The following is a 19,293-nucleotide window of genomic DNA, read 5'->3' as shown; positions in this document are numbered from 1 at the left end:
GATGTGTAAAGTGACAAGGGCTTGCTTGTTTGTTTTTAATATGAAAGGTTACATATAACGATTACAAATGCAAAAGCCTTTCCCAACGAAAGTCAAGTACATGCACCTCGGTCTGAAGGAAAAGGACAGCTCAGACTAAACACTACTCACAAATAAATCAAACAAGAATGTGCCAACAGACACTGGTTAATAAGATGGGATTAAACACATGAATTATGTTATTTTTTCAGGTTTATGTAATATTCTGAGCTTGCGTTTGACTGTTTTTATTCACTCTGAGGAACACTGAATGTGTTTTGTGAAATACATGGAGCTACAGTAAGATCATGTTCACACGCAACGCTCTGCACCTGATTTCTCTCAACATGGCAACCCCAGAGCTGAGAAACAGAGGAACTGGAGACACTTATTTATAAAAACTCAGATACTTCCTTCTAAAGTAAAAAAGTGATGAGTTACTTGAGTAGCTGCTAGCTGCACTGCTCCAAACCGTACTTTACAGTCCAGTGTGATTCTACAGGAAGCTGCTTACAGGAAGTGTAGAGTCAGAGCCAGAGCGTTTGGAGATCTGAGTCTTCCCGTTGATGTAGATGGGCTCCACGACGTCCAGAGCCTCATCCTGGATCTGCTGGTCATCCAGAAAACAGGTGACCCTTCTGGGTTTAACCAGAACCTTCAGCTGGTGCCAGCTTCCATCGAAAAGAGCCTGCGGGACGTTTGAGACTCTGAGAAATGGCTTTGTGCTAACCGAAGACACACTGAAAAGATAAATATAGACTAAGGTGTGCACAAATACTCAATTATTTCATTTGACATAAATGTCACAAGAGTCTGACAAATTTCCAGAACAAGCAGTTCTGCATGAATGAGGCGCTGTGATGGAGGAAAATGGCTCTTGGCAAGACTTGATTGTGCACAAAACATCACACAAAAACCACTCGCTTCTGGCATTAAGAGCAGAAGAAGACGTGGAACAGGTACAAGATGATAATTGCTGGAACAGAGGACATGAAAACATTTCTGACAATTTGTAGTATTTAAACGTATAAGTGAGGAGCTTTAGTGGAAAAAGGCGTCATGGGATTTCTGAACAGGAAATTGCACAAACACGGCCAAGTCACAGTTTTAAAAACAAACGTGTCGTGGAGCAGCTTATTACTGCCTTTCGCTGGCTGTGTGGTTCAGAAAGGAGCTAGATCTATTGCATTAGTTTAAGGATGATTAATGACAGACATAACGGGAGAATGTTGTATAAGTTGCTGGTAGGTTTCACTCACCTCAGTGCCTCGTGCATCAAAAGTCACTTTCTGTTCCTCATTAACCGTGTTCGTGGTGGTGAAGATGATAGATTTGTGCTGTCCGTTGAGAGTGACAGCCGCCTGAATCTGTCCGTCTTTAGACAGGACCCTCCACAGGTCCATCTTCTCTTCACTTGAAGGCCCTTTGAGTCTCAGAGTCGACACAAACACATAGGAGGGAGGAAGACCTTCGGGAAAAATCTCCCTTAAATCAAATTTAAAACATGTATTAGTCAGACATATTGCTGTGTGTAATTCTGCATCTATCTATCTATCTATCTATACATATAATACGTTCCCAATAATTGCATATTATTAATAACTATTATCAAACTAGCTTCGTGCTCACAACCAACCTTGTGTTTTCAGTAATGTCGGTGCTCTTGTCTAGAAGATACGCTGCTTCTGACACTAAGGAACCCTGTATCTTCTTCGCTTTCTGATGGATCTTCATGCCCAGTATCAGCTCAAAGCCTTTCTCATCACGAGAAGCCACAGGAATACGTGTGGGACATACAGATTCTGCAGAGGAAACATCAGCAAACATATTACACACACATGATTTGGACCGCAAGGGCCAAGGTCTTCAAGAATACTTGCAGGCAGGTACATTTAAATGGATGAGCACACTTATACAGTGTAAGGAAATTTACTTTTTAAAGCAATGCATTACATTATTGAGTTCAAACGGTAACTAATTACTTATGTAATTTTTATGCAATTATAAAATTACAGTATTGCCTTTCTCCATTAAAAAATAACTAATTGCGCTACTCTTTAAAACTACATTTTATTTACAGTAAAGTAATGCATTACATTACTATTTCATTGCTTTTTTACCCGGGATGGCCTTGCTTATTTTGTTTGTTTTTTTGCTTGTTTGTTATTTGTTTTTTAAAACACCAAAATACTCTATTACAGAGTAATAATAATATACTATTTTTGGCTACTGTAAAAGTCTTTTCCTCACCAAAAACCTCAGGCTGATGTAAATGACAGGGGCAGGAAAGCTGACAAGGTGTATGTTTGCGATTACTTTCGGTTGGAGAAACTGTACGCCTGCCACTAGTGACAACTATCTGTCCAAAGCAGAGCTGCATTGGCTCTGGGTAAAGCCACATCTGGTTCCTGTTTCCATGCAGTTCCTCCCTGCCATGGCATCATGCCGCTGGTTTGGCCCACGAGTTTTGTGGCTTGCCCTGTCACTGGGCATGAATGGACTGTGGTGTTTTAAAGGTTTGCTATTCTTTTAAGATCCTGATAGAACTGTACGCCCAGGGATGGACTGGTAATGCCAAAAGCTAGTTTTAATGTGGTAAATGTTTATGGGACGTCTTGCACGCGAATGCGAATCTCACCCTCGCACAGCTTCTGTTCCATAGCATCACGGATGCGGTCGATATTGGTGTAGTCCTCCGCATACAGCACGTATTCGCCTTCTGGTTTGTTGGCGATGGTCACCAGCTCCGAAGTGGTGATCTCCGTCCCGACACCCACCGCAAACACTTTAATCCCTCGTGCTCGGGCCTCCACGCTAGCGTCCATAACATCGTCCTGCGACTTTCCATCGGTCACCACCACAGCAATGCGGTGCTTCACTTCACTTCGCTGAGAAGATGCAAAGACGTGGTCCACGGCAAACTTGATGGCACGGCCCGTCTGAGTGTTGCCTCCTAAATAGCTGATGTCCTCAATGCCTTTAATGAGATCTTGAGTGGTCTTGTGGAGGCCGAGAGGGATCTCCAACCTTGGTGTGTCGCTGTATTGTACTACGCCCACCTGAGAGTAGTGTGAACTCACGTCGAAGCCACTGGTCACATTGATTAGCCAGTGCTTGGCTGTTTCAAAGTCGTCGCTTCCCACACTCCAGGAGCCGTCCATGATGTAGACCAGGTCATTAACAGCAGTGCTGCAGCCTGCAGAATGAGGACAAGAACTGAATAACACAGAATGACAAACATCCATATACAGAGGTCATCTAATTCAAAAGTTTGCACGCCCCGCCTTCTTGTAAATGATTTAAACTTTTGTAATAGCTGTGTGTAAGTCACTCAGTTGACAGTGTAAAATTATAGGTCTCAAAATCATACAGTCGATGTTGGAAACGGTTGAATACGCAGAAGATGTTGGAAAACTACAGAATTCACAGAACCTGTTTTTTTTTTTCTGAAGAAGAACAGCAGGCAGATGAACTGCTTGAGACTATCAAAGAACTAAAGAATCAAAGGACAAAACATAAAGGCAATCGTGCAGTCATCTAAGTACTGACACACAATATTGAGATTCAAGGGTATGAAAACTTTTGTCTTTTTTATAAATTAAGTTATTTTGTCTTGTGGAGTATATATAAAACTTGTTATGTGAAAGAGCTTACGCAGAAGGACAGTACTAAATTTGAAAAAAAGAATATGTATATAATATTGGATGCCTTTTGAAACATCCTTTATGGTTTTGGAATCCAATATTAATAATGACTTAAAATACTGCCTATTTTAGCTCTTCACTCACTTTGTAAGTCTTAAAATCAAAACTGTATTCGACTCTCCTCTACTGAGATATATATTTGAGGGAAACTGCTTCTCGAACAAGAAGAACTATGGAGGAGATATTGCCCAGCCCTCGCTCCGATGCACACACAGAGGTGTAAATGAGAGCGGGAGATGATGTTTTTGATTTGAGATTATGATGTGCATGGAATAAAAAAGTATAACTTCAATATTCCATTGAAAAATATCAATTGTGCATTTAGATTTCACATGATGTCAAATAAAAAGGGATAAGAAAGTGGCAATACCTGCTCGAATATCATCGTCCTCAGCGGCGTGTGAGTTCACCAGGATCAACAGCACTGGGAGACACTTCAGAATCCACGACATTCCCAAACAAAACTCCAGAACTTTCCCTAAAATGTCAATCTTCAGATGCCTGCTAAATGAAGAGCATTAAAATGTGTTTGTTTTGAATGCAGAGCAACACTGCGTTCTATAATTATTCTAAACAGTTAAGAATCAGTTTGCTTACATAATTACTTAAAGATGGCTGTTTCATTTGATTATACCTCTGATGTTACACACTCACTTAAATTAATCAGATCAGTGCACAGTTTGTCCACAGGGGGGTTAAGATGGCTTCACAGAAACAATCAAGTAATTACTTCTGAAATTAAGCATTTACTACAGAATAATGGAAAGGCTTCATTATATTGCATCGCATCGTTATATTAGGAGACATTTGTACCACGTTCCTAAAGCCGACTAATATAACTAATAACAACTATATGATGTAAAGAAAGAATCTTGAAAAAAAGAATCAAATAATTAGTGTTTCTAGTATCATATTTGAGCAATCAGCAAAATGTTGCACTGCTAGATGGTTCCTGGTCACTTTTGCTACATATTTATTCAAAAATGGTCATATTTAAAGCAAAACCCTACCCAGACTTTTACATCCCTCTATAAACGCCTGCCAGATTTTATACGTCAACCAGACGCACCCTAAATAATATGCATATATTTTTATAAATAAAACAACATGTGTCAGGCTGTTTTGTTAAGGTTCCACTGGCCAAGCAACAGGCCATCTATAACTTTACAGACTACGACAATTCCCTTTTATTCAATCATATAAAAGACTCCTCTCCTGTTTTGCTTGGTACCAAACGACATGTGGTCTTATTTTCTCGCTTTGCTTCAGTGATGTCTACAAGCTCTCATTTAGCATAAAACGCTGCCCAACAGACCACAGGCTGCACGAAGGAAAATAACAGCGTAAGCAAATAAAAAAAAAAAGCTGGTGAACACAACATGGAAATAAACATGGCAGGCGGCCGTGTACAGGATTACGAGAAAATACCCCACATTACACGCAAAACATGTTCTTACAGAAAACACTTTTGCAGCACACCACTCATCAATGCCTAAAAATGACAAAAAAATCATATTTATTTAGCTTTAATAATTCTGTGCAAATAGTACCATGGTGCAATATGGCATGTTGGGTTCAGATTTAATTGCATGTTAGAATATGTCAACCAGCCAGTCCTTTAAAACACACATTGCAGAAAATGTTTGTCTACTTTACAAGGGTTATTCTGAGGTAAAAAACGCTTGACCGAGGCGAAGGCATTGTCCAGAGCAAACAGAACACAAGGAACTCTCCCTATAACGGAGCGCTGTCCCGTTAAACTATGATGAAATGTTAGAGACACTAACACTGGGCTCTGAGAACATCTGTCAGGGCATGGGAACGTTTTGTTCGACTGTGGATTCAAAAGCAATAACCACGATGACTTAATGGGGTACATGACAAGCATTCATGAGACTTTCAAGGACACTTGATGAGTGTGTGAGGAATACCAGTGCTCAGATTTTACAAGACTGAAGATTAAATAGAGAAGAAACAAGAAGACGTTGAGATCTTGAAGTTGAGGTTTCCACTGAATACAATGGGAGTTAATAAACTGACACTCAGTAGGGTGTCTACGATAATATTGTAATTGTTGTTTAAATGACGTGCGAGCTGATGTCATTGTGTACGCATGAGTGTGCAAAAACATTTTTAATCCAAGTTACAAAAGCTAAAAATCACTGTATGGATTTTTGGTTTCGTATTTTTTTTAGAAGATACAATATAGTTAGAGTGCATTTTTATTCCGGAATATTGTCAAGTGAGAGTGATCACAAATGATATATTGATATTAAAGTTAAAACTGAGTCAACTACATTATAGATGCAATATTTCGATGAAAACAGTTGCGGAGCAGAACAGAGCAGCACCGCTGTGTTTCGTTCCTGAATGAATCTGTTTTTGAATGAATCATTTGAGTCGGTGATTCAATGACTGATTCATAAAAACAGAGCATGTCCAAATAAACACACTTGCAGTCTTGTTATAAGAAATACTAAACAGACATTTAGATGTTTATTTTAAAATGCATCGTTTAAGAATTGGTCGAGACCACGAGTGTTGTATGTGGACACGTCACAACGAATCAATGAATCATTGTGAACGAATTGTGATTACTCGTTATGATAGGGACTTGCTGCCACCAACTGGTGGTTTTAATGTGACATTTATTTAACGACAAAATATGAATTACTGCTATTTCCACAAAATACTGAGATATATATTTTTTAGTTAATCTCAAAAGGCAGATGATAGTATGTCTACTATCACTTGTATGATGCTAGCTGTTAAGGACACTTGTCAGTTTTGTTTGACAGCTTTAATAGCAACAAACATGATGACTCACCAAGCAAAACAAAAGACATTCAAAGACACTGAGTAAGTGAGGAATATTAATGCTAAATCTGCCAAATGTGTGCTTTTGTGGCAAAAAAGAAACCAGCTGATGTACTGTACTTACGTAAAACCTGCACTCGATAGTTAAGAATCTCAAGAAGTGCTCTAATTTGAAGACATCCTCAGTAAATCTCAAACTGTTCATCGTTAGTAAGATTAATACCACCTCTGCTGTATTAGAGACACTGACACTAAGCATTGAGGACCTTTGTCAGGGCATAGGAAGTTTTAGCTTGACTGTAGCTTTAATATGATGACTCAGTGGGGAACATGTCAAGCAAAACATGAGACATCCAAAGACACTTCCCGAGCAGGAATGAATCTGCCAAAACATGCTTTCATGGCAGGTTTTTTAATGGATTTAGGATTAAACAAAAACCGGCAAAGTTGAGGTTTCAGTGGGAGTCGAGGCACTGTGTAAAAACCTGCACTCAGTCGTCAAGAACCTCAAAAACAGCTCCAGATTTTTTATAATCTCTTGTAAATTGGCCATTGCGTTCAACCAGTTCCCATGTCCCTGGGGTCTGACTATTAAAGATGTTTTCAAACGCCCTCGCTTTGTGCTACTGTTCAGCTCATCAATTCCAAAACACGCTTGAATTACTCTATCTGCACCGGTTAACTGATTGGATGAGAGCGTGTTTCTGTGTAGTCTGGATCAGGCTCCCCGAGTCCACCGTCGAGTGCCCTCATCAGTCAGGACCGTGTGATTGAGCCAAACACTGGCTGGTCCTGCACCAGATGTGCGAAAGACCGCTTCAAGAAGACGGATGCAGTCGGAGAATATCCCAAACCTATTTGGGTTTTTCCCTCTGTTTCGAAGAGGGATGTCTAGAAATGCCCATCTTAAAACAACGTTTTACCCCATTATTGATTCAATGAGTAAAATAAAAAAGGAAATCCTTAACTGAGATTGTGGAAATAATTGTGGAACTGGTTGTATTTATTTATTCATAGAGTTGTTCTGCAAGACATGAGGAGGAGTTAATAATTACCTGACTTTTCATTTCTTTGCTGTGACCGATAATGTAAATAACGTCCTATTTTAAGAGAAAAATCTCAAATTAATCTACTACTTTAATAAAACCGAACTGACAACCTTTGGGTTGTGAAAGAGTAATGAAATCCTCGGGTCTGTGCTAAGAAGCATGTTCTACTCTACCGAGCATGGCCTGTGCAAGCAATAAACAAACCGCTTGACCACAAACTCACTTACCCCAGGGATTACAGCAAACGTATGAAGTCAGATGCTTACGTGCATCCCCGGCTGGCATCTAAGGACAACATATGGCTAGATATTCTCACACAGACATTTCAAAAGACTGTCAGAAGCCCCTTAAAGCAGGCCGTTCAAGCTCTACTCCGCAGAAACAAAGAAAACATCACACAGGAGGTGCATCTCTAACATACCTTCATGAACGGCATTGCGCTAGCATTCAGTGAAGCTATAAAGTCCTTTTTTGATGAAACAAAAGGTGTTGACAATGCAAATTCTTCTAAACGAGAAGCATATTCCAGTAGCAGCATGCATATATGAATAACAGCATTTCTGCACAGCGACGGGAAAGCAGAAATAAATGCCGGGATATTCAGTCAGAAGAGCTTTTAGACATTTTTACTCAAAATGTACAAGAAAAGGACTAAAATAAGTCGAGTTAAATTACAGATTTAGATTCTGTGTAAGTACAGGTTTGGTCCTTTTATAAGAATACACTGCTCTCTCTCTTCTCGCTTCCACTGTTTCTGCTCTTTTATTATTGAACACACATTTGATTACACAACAACAACAACAACAACAACAATAATAATAATAATAATAATAATAATGCAAGACAAACGACAGCAATCTGATGATGAAGGATTACCTGCCCTATAGAGGGCGTCTTCTTTCAGTCACTGAATATTTTCAGCATAACATAACTTCATAATAAGTACACTTTAAATGCAAGGTATATTCCTTTAGACAAGCGTATATGAGATTTAACACAGTTATCCAACACCTCAGCCCTTGCAATGAATATTTATTAAACAAAACAAAAAAATGTGGTGATCAAATATTGAAGAAATTATTCGTTTTTACCAACACAGAGATAAGAATGCATGCAAGAATAATTGATGTTTGCTCTTACCTCCCGTTTTGAAAGTGCCTCCGGAAAAATTAATGGCTCGATTTGGAAAAAATGACTTGATGAATCAATGCATGACCGTGTGTGTCCACTGGAGGAGCCATAGCGCGAGGCGCTGCTCAGCTCCTTATACGGACAGGCCTGGTGACGTCAGAGAGAGAGACACGCCCCCAGCTGCGGCGTCCCGACGCACAGGATACACGCTCTTATTTTACCCGACTATGAAGAAATAAAAGTAGACCCATGCAGAATAAATGAGGTGAGCACGACGTTAAAACGGACAGCTTGCTCTCTTGTTTCTTCACGACCCACAGCGAATCCCAAATCGAGCTGTTCGACTGAGGACAGGGACGTCTCTTCTGCCCGGACTCAGTTCATTATTCACGTACAGATTAAATATGCCGAGGCTCTAATTAAAATGCTCTGCTGTTCGGCAGCTAATCAACACGAGAACGACGATAAACCGTGATAAAAGTGTCTTTATGAGCCGTGGCTGCGGTCAGGAGCAGGGTCTCAGGTGAGCTGAAGATGAACACCTGCGCGTTACTGCCCTCTACTGACACCTGAGGCGTCTGCTCGAAGAAAGATGCTCACGAAAGCATTCACAGTACGTTTCGTTCGTCTCCTCTGCTTTATTTATATTGAAGGATTCTTAAAAGAAGCAAGGCAAACTCAATCGTTTCGGCTGGAGAGTCAAATGCATGAATTTAGGATGCGATGAAACATTAAACAACGAGCGAAAACTCTGCTTTTTGAATCTTTGCGAATCGTTTGTTTCGAACCATTGATTCGGAGTCACGTGTCTTCAGCAGACCACGTGAAAGTGACCTGATTGACCGAGAAACAAACAAAACAATCCCTACAGTTTATACAGAAATAGCATGTATAAGAGTCACTTAACGCATCTGACGGTTTAAGAAGATGATGTGTGTGAATCTAATAGATTGCACATTAATAAAATACAATGCATTTGCAACTTATGTGTTTATTTAGTGTGCAGACCTGCACTTCTGAGTTTTCTATTACAGGCGTCGCCAGGAAACACTGAATCGTTTTAGGAAGCAGTCGGTTCGATTGATTCAAAGCATCGTTCGTTCGAAGCTTCGTTTCGATGTCGCTGTGATGTAAAATTCAACCCAAATCGATGCGAAGTGCAAAACCAATCAGTGTGTTTCATTAACGGCTCATTGTGACTGCTGTAGATATTAATGAGGGCAGCTTCGAGGGGCTGATGTTGTAGCTGAACGTGTCTTTCTGACATGTGTTCAAAACACCAGATGCTTCTCTTTCTCTAGTAGTCACTAGTTGAAGTGGAAGGTTAAGTGTCTGTTTTGGAGCATTAACGAAAAACTTTGTCTGAAAGGTTCTTCTCATAAATCTGTGGTTTGTGTCAGATGATCTTTTCTTGGGAGCTGAAAGCCCTGCACATGTGGACTGATCTTATTAAGCTTCTAGAGCCGCTCTCCCGTGATCATCTAGCTCCTTTCAGTCCAGGTCAGAGTTAAAGAGCGTGTTCCTGAAGGACAAGAAGCATTAATGAAGTCTCCCTCTGTGTCTTTATGTCTGATTATCTGTGAGCTGAGGCATGGAGAGGGTTCATAATGCATTAAGTGCAAAAGAAAGTCATGTTTTTTAGTTTTTTCTAATGGTGTGAGTCAAAGGCTCATCCTTGATTTACTGGATCTTATATATATATATATATATATATATATATATATATATATATATAAATTACATTATAAATAATATTTGCTTATTCAATTTTTTTTGAGAAATGTAGGCTATATTTTAAAAGCCTGCCAATGCAGTTTTAAGACTTGATTAATTCGGGAGCTGAGTTAAATAGTTTTAGTTTATTTCTCTGCTTCGTTTATGTTTTTGACATTTTAATATGAACTAAAGCTGTCAGATTGGTGTGGTCACTAGAGGACAGCAGAGTGGAGAAGGTTCATCTTTCTGTCCATGTTTGCTCTGAATCTGACGCTTTACCTGTCTTTTGTTCTTTAAGCATGGATTGTGTTTCAATAGAGGCTCTTCAAGGAAGTCAGACTGATTAAAGGAGTGTGTCCTCACACACACTGAATCTTCTCTAGTCACACAATCTGAAGATGACTCCTGAAAAGAAACACACTAAAACCAGACACGAGTTATCAGCCGCTGAGGTTTCGTCAGGTTTCAAACACGACTCACAGTTCTCTCTGTAACACACACACACACACACACACACACACACACACACACTAAGAGGAATTAATATTATGGCAAATTTCATTTTCCAAGACATCTGAGGTGTTTTGTGCTCAGTTCTTGGATTTGAGCGTGAAGTTGTTGTTTTTTTTATTAAAAAGGTTGAAAAAGCGTTAGGCGTGAGACGAGAAGGATGTGCTGCTCCTGTTCTGTTTGTCTGTAGAATACTTCTCTCTCTCGTCTGTTTGTGGAGAATAGAAAAGGTGTTTGTTGAAGGTGTTGATGCAGCAGGTGGCGCTAGCGCTCTTCTGTGTGTGTGTCTCTATATGATCTCTGCAACTCGACTCAACATCATCTCATCCTTTTATATAAATCAACAACACGCTGTGACGTAATCACCCTGCAAAATCAATATTTGAATATTGAAGTATATTAAACAGTGTGCGCTTTATAATACCTTGCAGCTGTGTTTAAACTGTTACACTTCACACAAATAATGTTGCACTTCGTCAGAATATAAAGCAGGTGAAAGTGGCTTTAACCAGAATCCAGACTGAACTGTGACTTAACTCGAGGTTTTAACGGGAGAGTGGCGTTCCTGCATCCTCCGTCACCATGACAACCGCTGCATCAGCATCACTGTGCCTGCCAGTGAAGACAGGATGCTTCTGTATTATAGAGATGCTTCGTGGATCGGTCTCAGAGTCAGTGAGGAGTTTCTGTGACTGAGAAAGACCTAGAGATGCTCCTCATCATCCGGCTGAGGAATCCTCAAGTGTTCTGAAACTGTGTGTTTTATTATGCCGTGTCACAATTACAGTAAAAAAAGAAGTGTGTTGTTTGTGTCCCTGTAACTGAATGCTGATGCGGGCTATTTATGGAGAAACTAAACACTTTTCCTTTCATTTGACCCCTATTTAGTTACTTTAGCATCACTGAGATAGTATTGCAGTTTTATTAATAAATTACTGCTTACACACACACACACACACACACACATATATATATATATATATATATATATATATATATATATATATATATATATATATATATATATATATATATTTCTAAACTCAAATTGCAAAAACATTTTTAGAAAAAAAAACATTTTATTAAATTGCATTCAATTGATTTATTTTTCAGTTAAAATGTATGTTATTTCAAACAATATATTTTTTTAATGAATTTAGTTTACTATAAAAACTATGGTACTATTTTAATTAATGAACACATTTTTTTTAAGTGAAGCATTATTTAACATTTTTTGTTTAATATTCGAATGAAGGATATATTTCTTTCATGTAAAGTTAGTGAATGTGTGTTAAAGTGTCATGTATTTCAGCTTCATTACTCCAGTCTTCAGTCATTTCTGATTGTTATAAATGTTGAACACAGTTGTTCTGCTCAATGTTTGTGGAAACCCCTTTTTTTTGTAAAATGACATTTAAAACCATAAAGATTATTAAAAACCTTAACTGGTATCTAATAAAATTTTACAATGTCTTAAACTTCAATCATAACTACGTTGGACTTTTAGCTTGTGATTAAATTAAGCTCCTTTAGTTTCCAGATTATTATTTTTATATATAGTTTTATGCAGAAAGCTCAGTGGTGGGGTCCAGCCAGAACGCTTCGAGACACTTTTTAGGCCGTCAACAACTTTTTTTCTTGGTTTAATTTGTTTAAATGTATAAAATGCGCCTGCCTCTAGAAAATGAATCGTGCTTATTAACATAGCACTGACGAGTTAATCATATTTCAATAGAAAACAGGTCTAACGTTAGATAAAGATCCACCTTTTGAAAAGTGGAAAGAGAGCAGGCGGTCCTTCCAGCAGGCCTGTTTCTGACGGATCTCCAGCATGAAGACTTCTTCTTGACCCCGGTCACGTCACACTGATGAGATGTTAACGTGTTACTGTATTAAACATGACACGGGACGGGGAAGTGATTTATATCAAAGGACACTACGGCGTCTTCATTAGGCCTCGCTGTGAAGCATTCAGTCAATTATGAAACGGTTAGCTAGGAGTAACGGGGTTGATCTTTTAAGGCGTTAGAAGCTGATGCTGCAGACAGTTTAAAACCTTTCTCACTCTCTGCATCCTGGGATAGGATATAGATATATGTTTGGGTTTGAGTGCTTTGACTAGCATGAAAACATGGTTACTATCATCCCAGCGGCTCTATAGAGACATTCCTGGGAATCAGGGAGAATGATAGATTGCTTACAGAGGAAGACGAGGAAAAGCTTTTAAATGGAGATTTAGAGTCTCTTCAAAGCAGGCCGCGCTCCTCAGCTGTCAGCTTCATCTCAGTGCTGTGTAAGGCTCTGAATCTGTGTGTGTGTTACACGGCATTCACTTCTTTCCCATTAGTGTCCCGTGGGTTTATTATTATAAATGTTCTTATTTACAGACAGAAGGTTCCATATTAATGCACTGCTTTTTACTGTCAAAGAAAACATAAGAAGAGAACGAAATGCTACAAAACGGAGCCGGACTCGGAGGTAGGTGAAATAAATGTAAGGACGGGAGGAGAGTGTTGATGCTGGATGCTGAGACTCAGATGTTCCTCACGACAGGATCAGGAGGAGAAGACGAGACGTACGCTCTCAAGGTGAGCAGCGCTGAGAACTGTGTTTATGACTGAGTCTCCATGATGTGACGAAGGAGGATTAGTTCAGCGCTGTGATTGGCTGACAGCGGTGCTGGATGGTGATTGGCCGGTGATTTAGGCTTTTGCGATTCTCGGTGCAGCCTGCAGCCTGGTTTCCCAGAACTCAGCTTCACGTTCTCTATGGGTTTTGTGTTCAGAGTCTGGCCTCTTATGCATGAACAAAAACATTGTATCCTGAATTTGTCGTTTTACTTTAAGATACATTAAGCATTTTTTGCAAGAGATACGAGATTGTGAGAAACTTTCTCGTTATTTCACACACACACATACACACACACACACTCACACAGACACACACACACACACACACACACACACACACACACACACACACACACACACACACACACACACACACACACACACACACACACACACACACACACACATTAACACACACACACATTAACACACACACATTACACACACACACACACACACAGACAGACACACACACACACAGATGTATTCAATCACACACACAATAAATAACTGTTCCAAGTATTATGAAGTACTGTTTCTTCTACTCTGGATATCTCTATATTCTTGCTCATTACGTGGTTTATCTCCTCGCTCCGTCCCTCTGGATTAGGTTTGGCATGGACTGATGGACCTTTGGATTATCTTCTATACTCCTGGCCTCGTTCTGACCCGCCTCGTTACCGCTGCATCCCGGCTCCTCTCCTCAGCTCTGATACAATTATTACCACAAAGTTTCTCAATAGTACGAAGAAAGTTCCTGGTCATTACGAGATGTTAAGTCATTATGATGAGAAAGTTTCTCATTTCTGGAAAGTTTCTCATTATTATGAGAAAATAAGTCATTATTTTGAGAAAGTTTCTCATTATTTCGAGAGTTTCTCATTATTATGAGACATTAAGTCATTATTTTGAGAAAATAAGTCATTATTTCGAGAAAGTTTTTCATTACAAAACGTTAAGTCATTATTATGAGAAAGTTTCTCAATATAATGAGAAACTAAGTCATAATTATGAGAAAGCATCTTTATATTTTTTACTATATGTGCTTCCATAGGGTCTTGTTCCATTCACATAGTGATTTTTAACATTTCCAACTATTATTATATGTATTTTTTTTAGATAAGTGAACACCAGAGGGATAAAGAAAACCAAAACAAACTTTTGAGTGATCATTTATAATGACCATCCTTTCTTCTACTTTGATTACTAAAGGAGACTTTCAGTGCATCGCAGCCCTTCCACGTGTTGGTGATATCCCAGCCTCCACAGGTTGTTTTCTTTCCCCGAGGATGTGGATTGGAAATAGATTTCTGTTTTCACTAATGGCTTTTTAGTTGTAACTGCGGCAGCAATGCGCTGCATCAGCTTCTCTGCGTGCCGTCGCAGTACTCCACATCCCCGAGGAACCTGAGTCAGCTTTCTAGAAGGTCCGGCTCCTTCGCTTCTGACAGCAGATGCATGTGTGCAATTACACCGGCGAGCCTTTAGAACGCTTTCTGTTGCTTCGTTTGTTCAGAGCCCCCTAAACAAGAATGATAATAGATCATCTTGGCTGCTAGTAGGTTCCTTGTGTTACGTGCTCTCTCGAAAACACATAAATAATGTTGTCATACAATATGAATTATGATGTATTATTATAAACCAGCAGTAATGATGTCGTCCTGACCATTCCCCGTCCTCTCTCTCAGAAGTGATGTCTTGGTCAGTAACTGGACTTCATTAGACTGGGCTTCTTTTGGTGCTGATTTCCCTCATTATACATCTTTTCATTTGAATGAGATGACGGAGCACTCTATGAATCACTTATTTTATGAATAAAATACGGCTTCAACTGTAATACGGAGAAGATATGACTGTATTACAGTGAAGGATTTGCTGTTTCCCGTTTAGCCACAGCAGAGCCACAGCTAATGTACTTCAAACTTAATAGCGTTACTTATTCAGCAAACGTGGATCTGTTAGTCTTTATAACCTGTTCAGTAGTTAAAGTTTTTCTTTTTTGTGAACCATGGACAGGACTTCCAGTGTTGTTGTGTATTTTAAGAAGTCGATGGGACCCAGTACCTAACCCTGTGGTACACCATGACTGTTTAGGTGAACTGAATGTAGTTACCTTCTCCTAAAAATATTCCTGTGATGAGGCCAGGTGTGCAGAGGTTTAATAGAAGGATCTAGTGCTTAACTGTGGTGAAGGATAGAGATGAATAAGAGAGATGCTTTAGAGATACCTCTCACAATATGTTGGGCTTCAGTCACATTTCTGCTGAGTGAAAGCTTTTGAGAATTCAGATGTCTCATACAAGTGTCGAGGCTGTGAAGAAGACGCTGATTTCATTCATTTCATTATTCATTATGTTTTTTATTTTAAAGGGGACAATACACATTAATTAACATCAGAAAATAAGTGACAGATTTAGCCATTCAGGCTCCTGTCAGATCCACAAGTACACAAAGAACTAACAAACTTCACAGTGATGATATGAGTTAGACCCTTTTTAACCAGTTAGTAACCTTAACCATTTCTACCGATATTTATTTTTTTACTTTTAACATGCAAGAATATATACTTCATGACAATCTAAAGCAGGTGCGCAAACATCAGGCAAATCCTTCATATACAAAATCAATAACTATATAAATGACTATAATATAAATAACTATAATAAATGTGTGTGTGTGTGTGATGTGTGTGTGTGTGTGTGTGTGTGTGTGTGTGTGATGTGTGTGTGTGTGTGTGTGATGTGTGTGTGTGTGTGTGTGTGTGTGTGTGTGTGTGTGTGTGTGTGTGTGTGTGTGTGTGTGTGTGTGTGTGTGTGTGTGTGTGTGTGTCTCTGTGTGTGTGTGTTTCTGTGTGTGTGTGTGTGTGTGTCTGTGTGTGTGTGTGTGTCTGTGTGTGTGTGTGTGTGTGTGTGTGTCTGTGTGTGTGTGTGTGTCTGTGTGTGTGTGTGTGTGTCTGTGTGTGTGTGTGTGTGTGTGTGTGTGTGTGTGTGTGTGTGTGTGTGTGTGTGTGTGTGTGTGTGTGTGTGTGTGTGTGTGTGTGTGTGTGTGTGTGTGTGTGTGTGTGTGTGTGTGTGTGTGTGTGTGTGTGTGTGTGTGTGTGTGTGTGTGTGTGTGTGTGTGTGTGTGTGTGTGTGTGTGTGTGTGTGTGTGTGTCTGTGTGTGTCTGTGTGTGTGTGTGTGTGTGTGTGTGTGTGTGTGTGTGTGTGTGTGTGTGTGTGTGTGTGTGTGATAGTCTGTGAGAAATGGCTAGAAAGGATTAGGTTGAAGGGGGCAGCTGATAGCACGGCTGGAGAGAAGACAATTAGAGAGCTGTAGCTCAGGGAGTGAAACGTTTCATACGTGTGGCCGGTGTTTGTGAGACTGTGGGGCTGAGAATTGACTCTTTATGGATGTTGTCTGTAAAAAAGTGGCCATTAGCTGCTATAGACAGGGTGGAGGAGGGCAGAGGTGAATGTCTTCTACAGTTTATGAGTGTCTGAAGTGCTGTTGCTCTTGAGATAGTTGACGCGGGGACCTTGGCAGATAAAGAAGAGAGCAGTGATACCTGCTCGGGATAGCAGGGTGTTTTAACAAGCAGCGATGTTTCGTTTGGTTTGATGTCAGGGGTTCGAGGGTGGCCTGAACGAGAGCACAGATGTTGTCTAGACAGTATGTTAAAGTGGTGCACAGCATTACTTGCATTTGACGTTTGAGAAAATGTAAGAAAATCTTTGACATTTTACTTTAATACTTATTTATCATCATCTTGGTTCCTTTGTTCCAGACTAGCTCCGTGAAGGTCTGGATCAAAGGTTAAATGTTTGCATTTCTTGCGTTGTGCTCTGACTGCACAAAGAGTACAATAATACACAACTATTACAGGCAGAGAAAACACCCCAAACTCTCCCGCATGCACATGAGAGTCAGAGACTTATATCAGAAGGAGTTCATCCGTCATCAGTCCCTCTATTATTTCTGAGAATGAGCTACACTCTCACACCATGCCCACCCTCTGGATGTAGGGCTTGCCGGTTTAATAAGTATTTTCACTGTGTCAAGATGCTGTCTTTAAGAGGGGAAGAACCCAAATGGTGTTCTAATAGCCACATAGTTCCCAAAAAATGTAATACTGCTGAGCGAGAACATGTACAGAGTCTCAACTATTTGCTTCTGTTGGCTTTCTATGATAAACCCCCAGCTGTGTTTGTCAGGACTACAGTACAACAGATCCTTCAATCTCCCACTGGATCACGATCTCTCTGTACATCCAAAAGAACACAAATGTGCAATCACTTCTTAAAATCACACGCATGATAAAAGTGTAAATATGCAGTAAGTCACATTGATTCACGCATTTACACCGTGAGAATTTCACAAGGTGTTCTGATTTTGTGATTGTACATGTGGCACAGCTTAGAGAAACAGCTTTTACTGGAGAATTGTTACCATTAAAATTGCAATTATTATGTGTGGGGTCTAAAGTAATACTGGGGTGCCACTTTAGATGAAACCTGCCAGAAGTTTTTTTTTTTTGGCTTGTTTTTGCTTTTTTGGTGAAATATCTCTTTAAGCTAGGAATGCCTCATTTATCACCACTGCTATCTCCTTTTGTATGATCAGTGCTGGGTTGTCCGTCTGGATTCCCGCAGGCTGTTATTAGTGTCCCGTCACGCTGGGCTTGTTCTTGTGCCGCTGTGATTAGTGTCTCCAGCTGCTAGACTTTCCCAGTGTCAAGCACCTCTGTTTTTGGCAGTCCTGCTGCATGCGTAGTTATGAAGAATATGGGGGCTGAAAGTTTAACGGGATGTCTTTTCTATTATTTTGTACTGATCTTCATTGTGTGTCATGACATTACTGCCTGATTCAACACAGCATCATCTATTAGGTTCAGTCTTTCTGAAGATTCAGCGTCAGACTGTGTTTTGTTTGTAGCCAAATCTGTGGTAAAATTAAGTTCTACTTCTAACTTCTACTGCGGAGGCGGGGTTTATCCACTTAATAAGTGTTTATTACACTTATATCAAAACATCAAGAGAATCTCATGAGTAACGTTTTGAAAATGTTGAATGTGTCAGCAGTTTCTTTCTGTGAAAGACTGTCTAGAATTAAAATACAGCATCTGCAATTACATTTTTCAAGCGTTTAGGGTCATCACCGAGGCATTGCAAACCCTTTTTTTTTGAAAGACAGCATTACACGAACCCATCCATCATGTTACATCACCCATGGTTCAGAGAAGCAAAACAGGGAATGTGAGATTGAGTTTCATGGACAGATGATGACAGACAGTGAGGACATTCATCTTCAGTCACGGCCCACAGAACTAATTGGATTCTCCCGGTTTCTCTTCAAAAACTCATGGCAACACCAGACAGTAGAGGTGGACTTCAATTCATCATGACGAATTATCTCGACTCATTAGAGCCCGAGTCATTAGTGAGACTACCCAATTAAGTGAAAGAACAACGCCATGAAAGAAATACAGACTCTCTCTCCTCTTCTTTGTTTTGATAAAAACTGCTGCCATGGCAACGGAGGCTAGTAAATGCACAGGGGAGGGCGATAAAACCTCAAACAGCTGATACTGTCACTTCATTCAGGATCGCTATCAGCTAATAGCATGCCGGTAACAGGTTTGAGTTGTTTTAAACTAAACATGCAAGAGCGACTCGATGAAAAAGATATAAATGTTAATACAAGACTTGTTACATATGCATATGCATACAATACCAAAGCCTA

At 39.8% G+C, this 19,293-nt stretch overlaps 1 protein-coding gene across 1 annotated transcript in view; it reads right to left on the bottom strand.

Annotated features, from left to right (window-relative positions):
• Nucleotides 1–9,122, bottom strand: part of si:dkey-225n22.4 (collagen alpha-1(XXI) chain) — a 36,913-nt gene extending 27,791 nt beyond the window's left edge. Inside the window, 6 exon segments of the mRNA XM_043225741.1 lie at nt 533–706; nt 1,278–1,503; nt 1,655–1,820; nt 2,657–3,214; nt 4,093–4,226; nt 8,729–9,122. Of these exon segments, the coding sequence (XP_043081676.1) occupies nt 533–706; nt 1,278–1,503; nt 1,655–1,820; nt 2,657–3,214; nt 4,093–4,174 (1,206 nt within the window). The 5' untranslated portion in view covers nt 4,175–4,226; nt 8,729–9,122.
• Nucleotides 9,123–19,293: the final 10,171 nt, after the last annotated feature.

The sequence above is a fragment of the Puntigrus tetrazona genome, chromosome 24, assembly GCF_018831695.1.
Source record: "Puntigrus tetrazona isolate hp1 chromosome 24, ASM1883169v1, whole genome shotgun sequence".
NCBI lineage: Eukaryota > Metazoa > Chordata > Actinopteri > Cypriniformes > Cyprinidae > Puntigrus > Puntigrus tetrazona.
Note: the sequence above shows the minus strand (reverse complement) of the source record. Positions and strands in the feature narration are given on the sequence as shown.